The 18,483-nt window shown below is 39.7% G+C and overlaps 1 protein-coding gene across 3 annotated transcripts in view; it reads right to left on the bottom strand.

Annotated features, from left to right (window-relative positions):
* LOC133664464 (immunoglobulin superfamily member 3-like) overlaps positions 1-18,483 on the bottom strand; it is a 36,787-nt gene that overhangs the window by 9,360 nt on the left and 8,944 nt on the right. For 2 of the 3 annotated variants that reach the window (XM_062069108.1, XM_062069106.1), the window contains exons 2-8: positions 17,790-18,155; positions 17,297-17,713; positions 15,559-15,966; positions 11,026-11,418; positions 10,548-10,961; positions 10,068-10,466; positions 5,337-5,791 (exon numbers count right to left, since the gene is read on the bottom strand). In XM_062069108.1, the coding sequence (XP_061925092.1) occupies positions 5,598-5,791; positions 10,068-10,466; positions 10,548-10,961; positions 11,026-11,418; positions 15,559-15,966; positions 17,297-17,713; positions 17,790-18,108 (2,544 nt within the window). In that variant the 5' untranslated portion in view covers positions 18,109-18,155 and the 3' untranslated portion in view covers positions 5,337-5,597. Of the gene's footprint in view, positions 1-5,336; positions 5,792-10,067; positions 10,467-10,547; positions 10,962-11,025; positions 11,419-15,558; positions 15,967-17,296; positions 17,714-17,789; positions 18,156-18,483 lie in introns of those variants that run through there. The other variant, XM_062069107.1, reaches the window with a different exon arrangement.

Genomic DNA, 18,483 nt, shown 5'->3' on the forward strand with positions numbered 1-18,483 from the left:
CAATTTGGCCAGGGGCCGGGCTGTAATATATATATATATATATATATATATATATATATATATATATATATATATATATATATATATATATATATATATATATATATATATATATATATATATATATATATATATATATATATATATATATATATATATACAGTATATATGATTTGACATGATTTGCCTGAGCGGCTTGGAGACACCGAGATTAACAAGCGGTAGAAAATGGATTAGAAAGGACAGACTTAAAAAAATACAAATAAATTAAAAATTATGTTATTTTTGTTTTGTTTATTATATACCGTGGGCCATAGTTTGGGGACCCCTGGTATACACAAATAGTTGCCACAAATTAAGTATTTAATTAATTTGAACCTATTTTAGTACTTTTGCTATTTGGCACTTCCTTTTCCATGTTTTCTACATTACACATTTGAATTATGTACAATTTTTGGCACATTTTTCTTTCTTTTTCTTTTTTGACAACTTATTCTAATTAGCACATATTTAATTATTTACTTTTTTGGGGGTTTCTTTTCAGCACATTTATTTAATTTTGTCACATTTCGGCACATTTCTTAAATTAAAAGAAATATATATATTTTTTTTTGACCACATTTATGAGTTTTTTTCTATATTAAGGCTTTATAATACTTTTTATTGTTTCAAGTCTTATGACGATTGAGCATGCTACAAAGTTTTCAATGTCCTAAAAAGGATTAAAAATACTTTAAAAAATGACGCGAGCAAATGACAAATCTTTGCATCTACCTTTTCAAAAATGACTTCCTGAGTCACGCGACAAATTGACATTGTCGTATAAAGTGGGCTTAGTTTGTTCACTCAAGTGGACACCCACACTCTACACCAGTGTTTGGAAAATTACTTCTAAAGTAATTAATTCAAGTTACTACAGTCTGTGTTAAAAAGCAAACAAATGACAGGTTTCCTCTTCCGAAGTGTGAGTTGAACCTCGAAGAGGTCATGTGACCTGTGTTGGCACGCTGTCTGCACAAACATGAGTCACGCAGCACTTCGACTGGCAGACCACAATTGTCTCGCACTCGCACACTTCCTGCCTCGCTTGGCGCCTCTTCGTGCAGAGCAGTGTTGCTTCTTGGGCCGCATCCGCTCCTTCAGACATGACATATCTTTGACAAATCCCACAGGTGTGAAAGACTGACGATTGACAACACATTGATTTATAAAAATGGGGAATATACCAATGCTATACTTTGAACCCCCAAATACATAATTCGCTGTGAAAATGTATATTTTACTGTAACAAAACGCCACATGTTGCCAGGAACATTTTAATGAAAACCTCAAATTAGTTCTAAAACTGGGTCAATTATGTCACGCCCCATAGGCCTGATTTTTATTTCTCGAATCAGTGATTGCACTGTGTAAAAAAAAGATCACTCCCTATCTGTTCATAGTTTTTAAAAAAAATATTTATACATTTTTATTTTATTTTTGTTTTTAATTCTGTTTTTGTTCATATCCTTTATATATATCCTTTATATCCTGTCACCACCTCCAAAGTTATGATACTCCCGTACACCAAAGTAATGTCCGATCTAGTGTTGTCCCGATACCAATATTTTGGTACCAGTATCAACATTATTTTGATACTTTTCGGTATTTTTCTAAATAAAGGGCACCACAAAAAATTGCATTATTGGCTTTATCTTAACAAAAAAATATTACGGTACATTAAACATATATTTCTTATTGCAAGTTTGTCCTTAAATAAAATAGTGAACATACAAGACAACTTGTCTTTTAGTAGTAAGTAAGCAAACAAAGGCTTCTAATTAGTCTGCTGACATATGCAGTAACATATTGTGTCATTTTCCACAAATGGCCCCTGGGCCACATTTATGTAACACGTCCCTTTCCCACTAGACAACTAACATAATTGGGGGCTTGCCCGGGAACCTCTGATTATTTTCAGACTAGTGTTGTCCCGATACCAATATTTTGGTAACGGTACCAAAATTATTTCGATACTTTTCAATACTTTTCTAAATAAAGGGGACCACAAAAAATTGCATTATTGGCTTTATTTTAACAAAAAATCTTAGGGTACATAAAACATATGTTTCTTATTGCAAGTTTGTCCTTAAACAAAATAGTGAATATACAAGACAACTTGTCTTTTATTAGTAAGTAAGCAAATGGGCACATTGTGTCATTTTCTATTCTATTATTTTGTCAAAATTATTCAGGACAAGTGGTAGACAATGAATTATTAATCTACTTGTTCATTTACTGTCAATATCTGCTTATTTTATCTTTTAACATGTTCTATCTACACTTCTGTTAAAATGTAATAATCACTTATTCTTCTGTTGTTTACATGCTTTACAAAATTGGGTATCAATCCGATACCAAGTCGTTACAGGTTCATACATTGGTCATTGGGGGGTGGCGGACCGGTACTTTTCAGAGGAGGTTTCTTACCAAATATGATTAATTAGTATCGCGGTACTATACTAATACCGGTATACCGTTCACCGAAGTAATGTCCGATCATTACCTTATACAATTTGAAGTTCTGACTCACTGTTAACTAGCTACTAATAACCAATGCTTTAGCTTCCGCAACATTAATGCTGTCACAACTACGACTCTTGCTGGTCTACTGCCTTCGGTAATAGCACTGTTCCCAAATTATGTGGAGTCTATCGATAACCTCACTAACAACTTTAACGATGCCCTACGCTTGTATAGTATAGCACCGCTAAAGCTAAAAAAGGAACCCTAAAAGGCGTAATCCCTGGTTCACAGAAGAAAACAAAGCTCTTAAACTATCACGTAGAAAGCTGGAACGCAAATGGCATGCGACTAAACTTGAGGTTTTCCATCAAGCATGGAGTGATAGTTTAATAACTTATAAACGTACGCTTACCTTAGCTAAAACTAATTACTACTCCAATCTTATTTGCCTCAATAAAAACAATCCTAAATATTTGTTCAGTACAGTAGCATCGCAAACCCAACAAGGGACTCCTCCCAGTAGCTCCAGATGACTTTATGAAATTCTTTAATAAGAAAATTTAACTAATTTGAAAGGAGATTAAAGATAACCCGTCGCAACTTCAAATGGGTTATATTAACGCAGATACGAATGTATATACGACGTATATTTCCCTCCAAAATAATTTCTCTCTTTTTGAAGAAATAACATTAGAGGAACTCCTGCGACTCGTAAATGGGACAAAACAAACATGTTTGCTCGACCCACTTCCTAGGAAACTTATCAAGGAAATGTTTGTAATATTAGGACCAACAGTGCTAAATATTACAAACGTATCACTTTTCTCTGGCACTGTTCCCCTACCATTCAAAAAAGGGATTATTCATCCTCTGCTTAAAAGACCTAACCTCGATCCTGTCCTCATGGTAAACCTTCCCTTTATCTCGAAAATCCTCGAAAAAACTGTTTCACAGCAGCTAAATGAACACTTAGCGTCTTTGTGATCCCTTTCAGTCCGGTTTCAGGGCAAATCACTCTACTGAGACTGCCCTCACAAAAATGACTAATTAACTATTGTTAACTATGGATGCCGATCCGTCATCCGTGTTGCTTCTACTTGATATTCGATGTTGTCGATCATAACATTTTATTAGAACGTATAAAAACACGTATTGGTATGTCAGACTTAGCCTCTCGGTTTAACTCCTATCTTACTGACAGGATGCAGTGCGTCTCCCATAACAATGTGACCTCGGACTATGTTAAGGTAATGTGCGAAGTTCCACAGGGTTCGGTTCTTGGCCCTGCACACTTCAGCATCTACATGCTGCCGCTAGGTGACATCATACGCAAATACGATGTTAGCTTTCACTGTTATGCTGATGACACCCAACTCTACATGCCCCTAAAGCTGACCAACAACAGATTGTAGTCACCTGGAGGCGTGTCTAAATTGAACAATGGATGTCCTTTTTGCATCTTTATGCTAAGAAAACGGAAATGCTGATAATCGGTCCTGCTGGACCTATTTAATAAAACCACTGTAACATTTGACAACCAAACAATTACACAAAGCGACTTGGTAAAGAATCTGGGTATTATCTTCAACCCAACTCTCTCATTTGAGTCACAGATTAAAAGTGTTACTAAAACAGCCTTCTTTCATCGCTGTAATATCGCAAAAATTTGGTGCAAAATGCGGCTGCTAGACTTTTGACAAGAACAAGAAAGTTTGATCATATTACACCTATACTGTATATGCCTTTATACCTATATATATATATACCTATACTGGCTCACCTGCACTGGCTTCCTGCGACTTTAAGGTTTTACTACTTACGTATAAAATACTAAACGGTCTAGCTCCATCCTATCTTGCTGATTGTATTGTACCATATGTCCTGGCCAGAAATCTGCGTTCTAAGAATTCCGGCTTATTTGTGATTCCCAGAGCCCAAAAGTCTGCGGCCTTTGGAGCAGTGGTTCTTAACCTTGTTGGAGGTATCGAACCCCAGCGGTTTCATATGCGCATTCACCGAACCCTTCTTTAGTGAAAAATAAAATGTTGTTTTTTTTCAAATTCAAGACAAAGTTATATGTTTTTTTTACTGGTGCTCAAAATGAACCGTGCATGAACATCACCTTGTTCAAAGAACAAAACCAACAGAGTGCATGAACTCACAACAAATGACACACCTGAAAACCAGTGTGACTTCTGCTGTTGCCGTATCCATAATACGACGATAGGGATACGTTTTTATTTACACGATGAGTGGGGTGTGTCACATGACCTCCGTGGCGGAGGCTCCACCGAACCCCTGAGGCCGACTCACCGAACCCCTAGGGTTCGATCGAACCCAGGTTAAGAACCACTGCTTTAGAGTGTTTTCTATTCGGGCTCCAGTACTCTGGAAGGCCCTCCCGGTAACAGTTAGAGATGCTGCCTCAGTAGAAGCTTTTAAGTTCCATCTTAAAACACATTTGTATACTCTAGTCTTTAAATAGACCCCTTTTTAGACCACTTGACCTGCCGTCTCTCTTTTCTGCCCTGTGCCCCTCTCCTGCGTGGAGAGTTTATCAGGTGACCACAGATGAGGCGCTGGCTGTTCCAAATTGGGCCACTCTCCTACTGACTTGTCTACTTGCAAGATGATCCCCTGCTGGCCCCACTATGGACTGGATCTGAGCTGAGGATGTCGTTGTGGCTTGTGCAGCCCTTTGAGACATTTGTGATTAAGAGCTATATAAGTAAACGTTGATTGATTGATTTATTGATGTATGCAAACACAATGTAATGGAGGAGAAGGTCTGATGCTGGACGTCAATAAAAACTAAATTAAGGTGACAAGCAGATATTTAAGTATTTATTTTTACAAAAAAAAATATTGTATTTCAGTATATATATGAGATATGCAACTTAATGAAGTAGATTTATTGTTTTATGTCAAAATAGCACAAATAATATAACGAAAGCGGAATTTAACTGCAGGTTAAGCTTTAAAGGACTTTTGCGTTAGCATTATGACATCAAAACAACGGATTAGTACAACACCTTGTTTTAGGTTAAGTTTGGTGCAGATCTGGATAAAGGTGCAGGCATTTTTCAATCAAATTATAATTCCTCAGTCCTTCGCTTCAAGTGATGTTGCTCCTTCCACAAAGACTGACCTGACTTCTTGCTTGAGGCCTTGGCGCGCTTCAGCTTGAGCACCAACACAAATATGACCAGCAAGAAGCACAGAACAATGGCCACAAAAACACCGATCAACATGCCGGAATAACATCCAGAGAGAGGGTCATTCTGGCCTGCAATGAGAGCAAAGGACAGTCAGTGCAAGAAACATGCAACATTCCATACATGCAATGCATCAAGAAGCTGATTAATTAGATACACACTCTACACCAGGGGTGCCCAAACTTTTTCCACCAAGGGCCGCACACTGAAAAATCAAAGCAAGCGGGGGCCATTTTGATATTTTTTATTTTAAAAACCAATACAATATATGTATAAAAAATATATACATTTAGGCCTCCACTCAGGTTTGATCCCGGTGAACCCAAAGGGTTTTGGTCAAAAAAATATAATATAACGTTTTTAAACATTTAAGTTGTATGCCCTTTTTGTCAGAGAAAACCCTGTTTTTTTTAATGGAAAAAACACCAAATATGCAATATTTTCCCCCAATGAAATTTTAAAGTGGAATATTTGCGATGATAAAATAATTGGAGCCCTAAAAAGGTCAATAACTCATAACAACATTGATTTTAATTCATTATTCTTTTTTGAGCAATGACACACACAAAACAAATCCCACTAAAATTATTGGGGGATCCAAAAGGGTCCTACTAATTAAAGTGTTACAAAATAAATTATTTTTACTGTTTACTTTTAACACAATCATCTTGAGATCAGCTTCAGATCTATCCGTCAATTATAAGTTTTATTGTTGTTAATGTTTTTTGTTGGTTCGTTTTAGGCCCTTCTTTTTAAAAAACAAAACAAAGAATATCTCAAAGTACAATATTTAATGTGACGTAATTGGAGCCTTGAATAGGTCAATAATTCATAATGACATTGATTTGGATTCATTATTTTTTTTTAAAGAAAGAAACAGCCTGCATGGCAGATTTGTGTTATTAGAGTAAACATTACAACGTGTTCTTGTTATATTTCACCTGTTTGCTCTTTTATACCACTTTTTATGTTTTTTTAATTAATTTTTTTATCGCATTTTTAGAATGTGCCACGGGGCCGTTAAAAATGACCTGCGGGCCGCAAATGGCCCCCGGGCCGCACTTTGGACACCCCTGCTCTACACAATATAGTGATAAACAACTTTTCAAGTCTCCTCTAGTCGCAGGTGCATGGTCTGAAAAAGCAAATAACCGCCAGGGTTTCTATTATAATTAGCGCCGGGCCAATAAATGATTGGCATTAACAGCTGTGGCTGTAGGTAACCTACTTTTATACTTCCACACAATGCCAGTGGCTGCATTTGAAGTGTTCAGCTTTTATCTACCTTGGCATGCACTTTAAAATGTTAGCTGTACTATTTTTGTTACACCTGTTGTATTGTAACTCATCAGCGCTGATTGATGTTGACTTGGCGCCTTTCTGCTAAATTACAACGTTGGTTCTGTTCATGCTTGTCAACCTTGAGACTTTCAAATTCGGGAGATTGGGGGAGGGGTTAGGTGGGCGGGGTTGGGGGGCGTGGTTTAGTGGTAGCGGGGGTAGCCCGGAAGAGTTAGGGAGGCAAGGGATTCTGGGTATTTGTTCTGTTGTGTTTATGTTGTGTTATGGTGCGGATGTTCTCCCGAAATGTGTTTGTCATTCTTGTTTGGTGTGGGTTCACAGTGTGGCGCATATTTGTAACAGGGTTAAAGTCGTTTATACGGCAACCCTCAGTGTGACCTGTACGGCTGTTGATCAAGTATGTCTTACAGTCACTTTCGTGTGTATGCAGAAGCCGCATACAACATGTGACTGGGCCGGCACGCTCTTTGTATGGTGAAAAAGTGAACGCGTCGACAGGTTGTAGAGGACGCTAAAGGCAGTGCCATCACGACACGCCCTTGATATTGTTGTCCGGGTGAAAATCGGGAGAAATTCGGGAGAATGTTTGCCCCGGGAGATTTTCGGGAGGGGCACTGAAATTCGTGAGTCTCCCGGAAAAATCGGGAGGGTTGGCAAGTATGGTTCTGTTGCTGCTTTTTTGTGCAATCCACTTGTTAATACATAATCAAACATCTTCCTTTACCCTTTCTCATGCACTCCACATTATCACCTGCTTTCAACTTCTTCATGTTTTAGGTAAAAATAATAAACTATATAAACTATAAATCAATAATTTACGGTACATTTTTGCAAACCGCATATACAAAACATTCAGTAGTTTTCGTGCATGTATTATTTAAAAAAAAAATCAAATTAATTACATTCCTTAATAATATACAGTAACATAAGAAGTTTGAATTACATTTTTATTTATTTACTTATTTTTTGTTTAATGTTTACATCACAGTTACATTGGACAGACCAGATGCATTGTTTAAGAGTTTGAACACTTGCACTAATTTGCAACACTTGTCCACAATAAGCTTTTAAGATGATGAAAATATTAAAAGTAAAACAAATAAAAAAAAGATATAGAAAGAAAGAAAAGTAAGTGTATATTTTAGCATGTATAGTAAATAAAAATCCATAAAAATTGTTAGGGATGGGTAACGTACACATTTGAACCGATACGGTACCAATTCTCTGTACTTTTGTTTGTGTTAATAAATGTAAACTGCTTAATAATGCAATCTCATTTTAGTGTAATATTTAAGCTGATTATAAGAATTGTTCTGTCACGTTTTTATATCTTGTTTTCTTAATACATTTCTGAGTTTCATATGCAAGAATTATATATAAGACATGCAGTTGCAATTCCAAGACGTTGGATGGCAGTGGTGTAAAAACGACAGTGTTTTGCCCTGCTAAGAAGTAGTCTTTGCCATTAAGCTGAATGTGCAAGTTTAGTTCTATGTTGAGCCCCACAAAGTGTTGATACTCTAAGTATTGTACTTATTTTATTACACACAAGCTGTTTGATTGTAACGTGCCTCTTAGTTGTAGTTTTCATTACCGAATTTGGAGGTCTTTAAATCTCCATGTAAAATTGCTAATGCTAATCAATAGCATGTCTACAGCAAATCCAATTTAAAGTAACATCAAGCTGGCGTATTTAGCAGAGTGGAGCTTTACTGTACTTTTGAGTGCCTTTTTCTTGCTTTTTTGGTATTGAAAATTGTGACAGGCCAGGATCTTCAGCTCTCATTGGATCGGTTCGCAGCAGAGTGTGAAGCGACTGGGATGAGAATCAGCACCTCAAAGTCCGAGTCCAAGGTTCTAGCCCGGAAAAGGGGGGAGTGTCATTTCCCGGTTGGGGAGAAATCTTGCCCCAAGTGGAGGAGTTTAAGTACCTTGGAGTCTTGTTCACGAGTGAGGGAAGAGTGGATTGCGAGATTGACAGGAGGATCGGTGTGGCATCTTCAGTGATGTGGACCCTGCATCGGTCCGTCGTGGTGAAGCGAAACTCTCAATTTACTGGTCAATCTACGTTCCCATCCTCACCTATGGTCCTGAGTTTTGGGTTATGATCGAAAGGACAAGATCACAGGTACAAGCGACCGAAATGAGTCCGTCGGGTGGCGAGGCTCTCCCTTACAGATAGGGTGAGAAGCACTGTCATCCGAGAGGAGCTCAGAGTAAAGCTCCTCCACATTGAGAGGAGCCAGATGAGGTGGTTCAGGCATCTGGTCAGGATGGTCAGGACCCAGACGGAGGTGTTCAGGGCACGTCCGACCGATAGGAGGCCACGGGGAAGACCCAGGACTTTGGGGAGACTATGCCTCTCGGCTGGCCTGGGAACGCCTCGGGATCCCCCGGGAGGAGCTGGATGAAGTGGTTGGGGAGAGGGAAGTCGGGGCAACCCGACCTCGAATAAGCGGAAGAAGATGGATGGATGGATGAAAATTGTGACATTACTAAGAGACAGTTTGGCTGAGCCCGCTCTGAGTGCTTGTTTGAGCCAGCGCTTAGTCTGCAACCGGATGTGACGTCACAAGCAACAAAGGTATCAAAATATGGCATCGTTTGATTTTACGTGAATCATTACCTAGTGGTAGCGACAACATTTTGGACAGTACCTATAAAAGTACTGAATTCGGTACCCATCCTCAGTTATTGTCATCACTGTTATTATTTTCTACTATTACATTTGTATATTAATTTTAGTATTTCATTGTTGTTTTTCATATTTGTATCAATTTTATGTCAATATTACTTCTGATATTTATCTCTATCCACCATCATTACTATTTTCATCCTTAACAGTAGACCCGACATTGATGGTGTACCTTGAAGTGGTTACAAAAAGAGCTCTAATGTCTATAAAGCATGTCTATAAAAGGTGGAATTATTTAATGATATAATCGTACTATTTGATCAGCATCTTGACATATCACAACTGTGGATGGATTCCTGCCGATTCGCCATAGCAAATGTGAACAAAAACAAAAGTCTCACACGACGTACCTTGTGAATAGACGGTGACAGTTGAATAGCCTGAATTTTCCACCCCCACCTTCCTCCAGCCGTGGGAGAGAGTAGGCAGCCACTCTTGGACCTCACAGGAATAAAGGCCACTCTCTGCAAGGGTCGGCTTTGACACGGTGAGCGCAAAATGGTTGGGCGAATCATGGCCGAATATTCGTCTGAGTCTCTCACCCCACCCTGCCCTATCGTGTAAGGTGGAGTTGCGATAGGATGTAAACAGAGGATAGCGTGTGCTGTGGCTCTCCTCCTGCCAAAACCAGGTGACCTGGAACTTGGATTCCTGGCTGGACCGGGAGCCGACATGACAGGGGATGGTAAAATTCTGCTCCGTGCTCACATTAAACTCCAACTCTTTCTGTATGATGGACAAGTTGTTGTCTGCCAACAGAAAAGAAAAAGGATAAAAGACTCCAGCCTGGGACTCGGAACAGAATATAGTGGTACAAATGGTCAACACACCTGTAACATTTACAGACAACATAATTGGAACACCGTCGACTGAAGCCTTCTGCTGCCATTGACCGTGAAGTCCAAGCTGGTATTGCTCCACCCGACAATGGTAGGTGCCACTATCCCGCTCATGGACCCTTTGAATCTCGAGGCCAAAGCTGCTCGGCTTGTGTCTAGAGAGACGCAGCCTCCTCTGCAGGCCGTGAAGCCCCTCGTTGCTAGGGTACCGCAGCATGCCACTGCGATCAAGCTCGAGTAGCTGGTTGTTCACGGCCGGAGAACCACGCCTGGTGTAGAACCAAGTGAGTTGGTAGAAAAGAGGAGGACCAGAGGTTTCTGTAATCAGGTCACACTTGAGCTGCACTTCGTCTCCTTCCCTTGCAGAGAGCCATGTCTCCGTGGTATCCAAACGCAGATCATTGACTGGAAGAAGAAGAAATCTTAGATGATTCAGAAGAAAATAGTGTGGTTGCATTCAAGATCTCACCAGGTTTACTGAGTGTCAGCTGTGTGCTTCTGTAGGCCGAGGTGAGGCGGTGCCATTTGCCACGAGAATTTTGCAGCCACTCCACGACCTCGCAGACGTACGCACCTTGGTCTGAGGTCTCAGTATCTCGAATGGTCAACTCAAAACTAGGACCCTCAGTACGTCGGACGCTGATCCGTTGGCCGTGGACCACATTCACCGTGGGCCCAAACTTTACTGAGGCGTCTCGATCGGAGCTGGCAATGATGACATTTTGGGCCGGTTTCTGGAGAATCCAGGTGACGGCGTAGCGGGACAATCCAGGGCGAGATGACGCAACAGAGCATTTTATGGTTATGTCACTGTTGATGTTTGTTATCAGGGCAGGAGTGCAGGTCAGGCTGAGGTCACTCTCTATGGGAGAGAAAGACAGTTCAGAGGTATTAGCCCAAATAAATGGTGTATGGAGTCTTATGGGGGCTGTTTTTGTCCATTTTGAAGGCTGACCACCCCCATTTGTGGAGAACAACTACATCAGGAGGTTGTCTACAGCCAACAGCCTTAAAGTACCCATTACGTCCAGATGACCAACATTTTACTATTAAGTTCTCTTCATGAATTTTTTGAACCTGAAAATTATCAATTCGTTTTTGAGTAGTTGATAAAACTAATTCAGTAACTAACTGGACTTGGAGCGCCCCCTTTCCAACATCAGGCCTGAATATACGTAAGATTAGTAATAAAATACATTTTGATCCATTGTTATATGTTTTATCGAGTTGGACTCTAAACTTTAAAGCAGTGTAGTATCATGGGGACAAAAAAGTCCCCATTGATTACTGGGGTGTCCAAAAAAATTAATACATCGATTTTCAATTTGAATCACGATTCTTATTTGTAACAATTCTTAATCGATTCAGAAAAATCAAAAATCAATTTAAAAAAACTCTTATTTTTTTGTGATAGAGTGATTGGAGCACAAACAAGTATGTGCTCCAATCACTCTATCACAAAAAAATAAGATTTGACAGCCATGACATTATGATCTTTACAAGTGTATGTAAACTTTTGATCGTGACTGTGTATATATAGTCAAGGTTTCTGTGGTTTATCCGTTATACAGTGCTCAATACCGGGATAGAGCGGAATATTTCATAGAGGCTATTTCATCCCTTCAAGCCTGTTTCGCAGGTTTCTTTGCTCTTCAGGGGAATCAGGCTTGTAAGGATAAAGTAGCCTTTGTGTTTTTTCCTGACCTAACGTATATTAATATATATATATATATATATATATACACATATTTATATTTAGTATATCTGTCCTGTACAGCCACTCAAGCAAATCATATTTTTGATGGAGATGCCCATATCTGCTGTACAAGAGGTAGAAAATGGAAGGATGCATGTATGTAGTTAATCATGCAGACACCTGTGTGTGTGTGTGTGTGTGTGTGTGTGTGTGTGTGTGTGTGTGTGTGTGTGTGTGTGTGTGTGTGTGTGTGTGTGTGTGTGTGTGTGTGTGTGTGTGCGTGTGTTTAATGGGGGTAGGTTGATCCGTCCTTCTGTGGTCTGTGCATGCAAATTTTCTGCATCTGACAAAAACACTTGCTTGTTTGGTCAGAATAATTCAAAACCTTTTTGCGGCTCGCTGGAACCTGCAGGCTGCGTCAACTTTTGCAAAATGCAACCACAAGTTTCTCTGCATGTTCATCGCTTGTCGAGGATCAAACCCACGTCCCTCACTTTAGCGATAAGCGTCACACCTACTGAGCTACGCATTCTAAACATTCTTGACAGGCAAGCAAGCTCTATATATGTCATAAAGTTCACTAGTTTGTTAAAATTGTTAACGGTGGGTTTAAAGTTGAGCTACAACAATCTGGTGAGGTATATTTGTCGTATATTATTAGTATGTATATTATTTTGCTTCAACACTGTGATAAAATGGTGAACTACACAGTGTACACTTTTTTGTATTCAATTTGATCAATCCAGTTTGTATTTGTTACTAAATCACCTGCAGGACAGGAATGGAATCATTTTATGTGTCTGTTAGAATAATTGTATCTAAGTTATCACAAAAACTTTGTGTTTCAATGAGTTCCCAGCGAGAAGCAAAAATATGTCTTTGAACCTACCAAGAAGAAGGCTTGTAAAACTCCACTGTGTAGGATGGAAAGCAACATGAAGGTGTTCTGTTTCTTTCATGTATTGTAATCAACAGAAATATATTGTCATGACTCAAGAACTACAAAGCGGAGAGGAAGCAGGGCCTGACTCCTCTCCAGGCACCGCTTTTTCGAACTCTTTTACGAACCTCTTTTTGAACTCTTTTACGACCTCTTTTTTTAACTCTTTAACGAACCCCTTTTTTAACTTTTTTACGACCTCTTTTTTAACTCTTTTACGACCTCTTTTTGAACCGACCTTTTCTTTTGAACTGTTTTGTAATCAAAGCCGATGGCTGTTTGCGACCCCGTCCCTTTGGAAGCAGCTGTTGCCATGTGGTCAGGGAAGGTCCAAATAAAATAAGGAGGCATGCAATCTTTTGGCAGAGCGTGATGACACTGTACAAGGGTACAGATGTACACGTTTCTCCTCACTGAGCCAAATTGAATTCTGTCTCTGTTTAATTCTTTGCTTCTTGTCCTGTTTAATATATGTCATCAGTGTTTGAACCTGACAATGTCATTTAGGTTTTGCTGGATTTACAGTGGTTGTTATTGTGCCTCTTGTCAGAAATTGCCTTATAGTTTTGGGGTTTTAGCGCCACCTGTTGTTTTGACATGTACTTGACATGCTGTGAATAGTTTAGAGCAGGGGTTGCTAACCTTTTTAACCTCGGGGCCCACCTTGTCCACTACAGAGGAGCTTGGGGCCCACTCAAACATTACCAATGAATTAGTCATGTTACTCTTGATTTTAATTGTATTCAAAAATTATATTTAACCTGGTTACAGTTGAACAAAATAAACATTGTCAAAAGATATGAAAGCATGTCTTAATCACAAAGATTATTACCAACGTTTTTGTCAGGCTGATAACAAAAATAAAAACCCTGATACGTCTATATACAGTGCTAAATTAATAAGAAATAATAATGGCATATATGTTTCTCAAATATTTCGTCAATGAAAACACAGCTTCCCCACTTTAGTCATAATTTTTGTGCTATGAAACTTCTTTATGACTTTAGCTTCAGACTTCTTCTGTTTGTTTCAGATTATCATTACTGCTACCAGTGGTGGAAAAGTGTATTATAACTGGGTACCGCTGCAGACCACAGCTGCAAAACAGACATTTAGTGGCCCTCTAGGGGGGCGCTCGCGGCCAAACAATGGGCCCCAGTTCTATGGTTAGGAAACACTGGTAAGTGACATTTCTATACATACATGTACAGTCATGGTCAAAGGTTTACATACACTTGTAAAGAACATAATGTCATGGCTGTCTTGAGTTTCCAATAATTTCTACAACTCTTATATTTTTGTGATAGAGTGATTGGGGAGGGCGTGGCGAAGTTGGTAGAGTGGCCGTGCCAGCAATCTGAGGATTACTGGTTCAATCCCCACCTTCTACCATCCTAGTCACGTCCGTTGTGTCCTTGAGCAAGACACTTCACCCTTGCTCCTGATGGGTCCTGGTTAGCGCCGTGCATGGCAGCTCCCGCCATCAGTGTGTGAATGTGTGTGTGCGAATGGGTGAATGTGGAAATAGTGTCAAAGCGCTTGGAGTTCCTTAGAAAGGTAGAAAAGCGCTATACAAGTACAACCCATTTACCAACCCATTTGGAGCACATACTTGTTGGTCACAAAAAACCTTCATGAAGTTTGGTTCTTTTATGAATTTATTATTAGAGATGTCCGATATATGCGTTAAAATGTAATATCGGAAATTATCGGTATGGTTTTTTTTATTATCGGTATCGTTTTTTTTTTTTTTTGTTTTTTTAATTAAATCAACATAAAAAACACAAGATACACTTACAATTAGTGCACCAACCCAAAAAACCTCCCTCCCCCATTTACACTCATTCACACAAAAGGGTTGTTTCTTTCTGTTATTAATATTCTGGTTCCTACATTATATATCAATATATATCATTACAGTCTGCAAGGGATACAGTCCGTAAGCACACATGATTGTGCGTGCTGCTGGTCCACTAATAGTACTAAGCTTTAACAGTTAATTTTACTAATTTTCATTCATTACTAGTTTCTATGTAACTGTTTTTATATTGTTGTACTTTCTTTTTTATTCAAGGAAATGTTTTTAATTTATTTATCTTATTTTACTTTTTTTTTTTTAAGTACCTTATCTTCACCATACCTGGTTGTCCAAATTAGGCATAATAATGTGTTAATTCCACGACTGCACATATCGGTTGATATCGGTATCGGTAATTAAAGAGTTGGACAATATCGGAATATCGGATATCGGCAAAAAGCCATTATCGGACATCCCTATTTATAATGAGTCTACTGAAAATGGGACCAAATCTGCTGGGTCAAAAGTATACATACAGCAACATGCATTTTGTTAATAATAAACTGACCTGTAGCAGAGATGCTAGCTTGCAGAGAGATGGAGTCTTGGGCAGCTCCTTGCACAAAGGCGCCACGTTGTCCTCTTTCTTGGGGCCACACTCTGCACATGTACTCTCCCTGGTCGTCAGTGCTAACGGGCTGCAATACGAGACGGTAATCTCCGTCCCCAATCCTGCTGGCTCTGAGCTCTCCTTGTTTCTCTCGCCAACTGTACTCAGGTCTCACAGACAGAACCCCCGTGGGACCGATTCGAGCCATCTCCACACCTGCGCGGTGCCAAGCTACAGAGAACAACTTTTCCTCCAGGTTCTGCGTGTCAACACTGCAGGTCAGGAGGAGCTCCTGCCCCTCCTGCAGAGACAACTGCTGTGCAGACAATCTCACCACCACCACAGAGGACTTGTCTGGGACCAACTCTGCTCAGCCACAGACACAAAAAGACAAAGAACAAAGCACAAATGCTGTCAAAAAGGTTCCGTGACCAAGAAGTGCTAAAATAGTAGCTGGCATATCATGACTCTACTCACTATGGACATGTTTCCATTGGTGACTATTCTCTTTATTAGAACCTGTTCTGTCCATCTATAGTTCCAAGCATGCACAGCCAAATGGGTACTACTACTTACTGTGCAAGTGGAACTTAATGGTATGCCTCAGGGTTCAGTCGTAGAACCATTCCTACTTATCAATATGTCAACGTTTGAAACCCCAAATACATTTTTTTTGATTGTTAAGAATCTTAAGTTGAATTGATTGTTGATTAATCGCTTTGCAAAGTAACTGAGGCAAAATGTAGGACAACAATTTCAGCGCATTTAAACAGTAACATCATGCAAGGTTAGCTTATTCGCATAAGCCAAATAAAATGATCAAACTTATTGATGGTGAGCTGATAGTCAAATTCGACAATTCGATTCGGAGGAGTCTCAGTCGACTATCAACCTCACAGTTGGAGGAAGGCGAGTTAGTTACTAATGTCTTCTTCAAATATTAGTAATGGACTCTTGTGTGCAGACAAATAGTTTTTAGAGAGTTAGAGGTAATTCTTAACTGCTTACAAAACAACTGCACACGATAATAATTTACTGATAGTGTTGGGAGGATGTTTTCACATGGGGTGCGTGATCAATCAATCAATCAATCAAAGCCCTTAATCACAAATGTCTCAAAGGTCTGCACAAGCCACAACCAATCAATCAATCAATCAAAGTTTACTTATATAGCCCTATACTTTTCAGAGGCAGTATAGTACCGAATATGATTCATTAGTATCGCGGTGCTATACTATACAACCCTTGTCTGCACCATACTGAAGCAGAATGAGTCACTACTACCAGCCAAGAATGTTAAATTAATATGGACATTTATCCATGAAAATATAGAAAAGCTGCTGATGGTGTGCTTGATGGAGAAACAACTGTAAGAGATACCGTAGAAGTTTGCTCTCCGAGGAACAAGCTGAACATTATTTTTACATAACTTCATAAAACTACTGTAGTTGTTAGTAGTACATTCTATTGTATTGTTTGTATACAATATTTATTATCAAAAGGTTAGTTTTTCTTTAAAAAAGGCATTTATATTTTTATTGTGCCGTTTTTTTTTTTGGTGGGGGGCAAGCAATTAAATTGATTTCAATTCATGTCAATAGGAGACACTGATTTGAGATACAAGTGTTTCGAGTTAAGAGCACCGTCACAGAACCATTTAAACTGGTAAGTTGAGTTCATGTGTAACTTTCCTGACCTCTTCCTTTGACATCCAGTGTTGTCTCCCCCGCAGTCTTCAGTGCGAGCGAGTACCAGGAGAGGTCAGGATCCTGGATCCACTCTTGGGCCTGGCAGTAGACCCGGCCACGGTCCGACACTTCCAGTTGTTCCATCGTCAGCCTGTAAGTGGCCCCTCCGACTTTATCCAACCTGATGAACCCGGCTTGGTAGCGCCCTTGGAACTCTTGACCGGGCCTCAACGTGAAGTCTCTATCCAGGGACAAGATGAGCTGCGCGTTGTCCTGGTTCTCCCTGTGGACATACCAGGCTACGGACAGATGGGTATGCTGGATGGTGTCGCTGGAGACTCGGCATGTCAGGGTGAGCGCTTCACCCTCGTTATGGCTCAGCCTGGTCAAGTCAGTTGATGAAACACTTAAGGAGTTGTCAATCACTGTGGAAACATGAGATCATTTAAAAAAGGTTTCGGAGAAAACCGTAAAAGCCCAATGAGAACATCCGCAGGTTACCTTTCACATCGGTCGTTGCATCGTAGGTTCCTTCGTAAACTGAGTACGGGTTGACCACAAAACAGTTGTACTTCCCTTCGTCGTCTTTCCGAAGACTTTGTATCTCAAAGAGAACAGAGTTGGGTGTAACGTGCGACAAGGTGATGTTGTTACCTCTGTTTCGGTACACGGTGTAGCCAAATTGTGGGTCGCTGGTACTGATGATGTTCAGCTCTTTGGCCGTGATTGGCTTGGTCACACGGAACTGAAAGTCCTTTTGAAAGCTGACATCGATGAAGCCGCTCACGTTGCAAGAAATGGAGAGACGGGAGCCCGCCATTCGATAAAGAGGACCGGCCTGGACCTTAGTCAGGACCTCGGCTTCTCCTGATTGGAGCCAGGAACATGAAAGACTGTTAGCCTTTGTGTTCTCCTTTTAGGACACGTTGAACTGTGCAACTGTCAACTTGTGATGTTCGTTAAAAGGAACAAACTTAAAACTTTAATTCAAATTCAATTGGGTTGAAAATACGAGGGTGATTTATCGTTGTCACATGTTAATTCAAAGATTCAAGCTACTTTATTGTCATAGCAGTTGAGATAAAATGGCACGACATTTAGAACCTGACGTCCTTGATTTAACCAAACGACCCCAAAAAGGGACAAGCGGTAGAAAATGGATGGATGGACTAGCACAAGAACAATATTATGTAAG

This window comes from Entelurus aequoreus, linkage group LG14, assembly GCF_033978785.1.
Source record: "Entelurus aequoreus isolate RoL-2023_Sb linkage group LG14, RoL_Eaeq_v1.1, whole genome shotgun sequence".
NCBI classification, from domain to species: Eukaryota; Metazoa; Chordata; class Actinopteri; order Syngnathiformes; family Syngnathidae; genus Entelurus; species Entelurus aequoreus.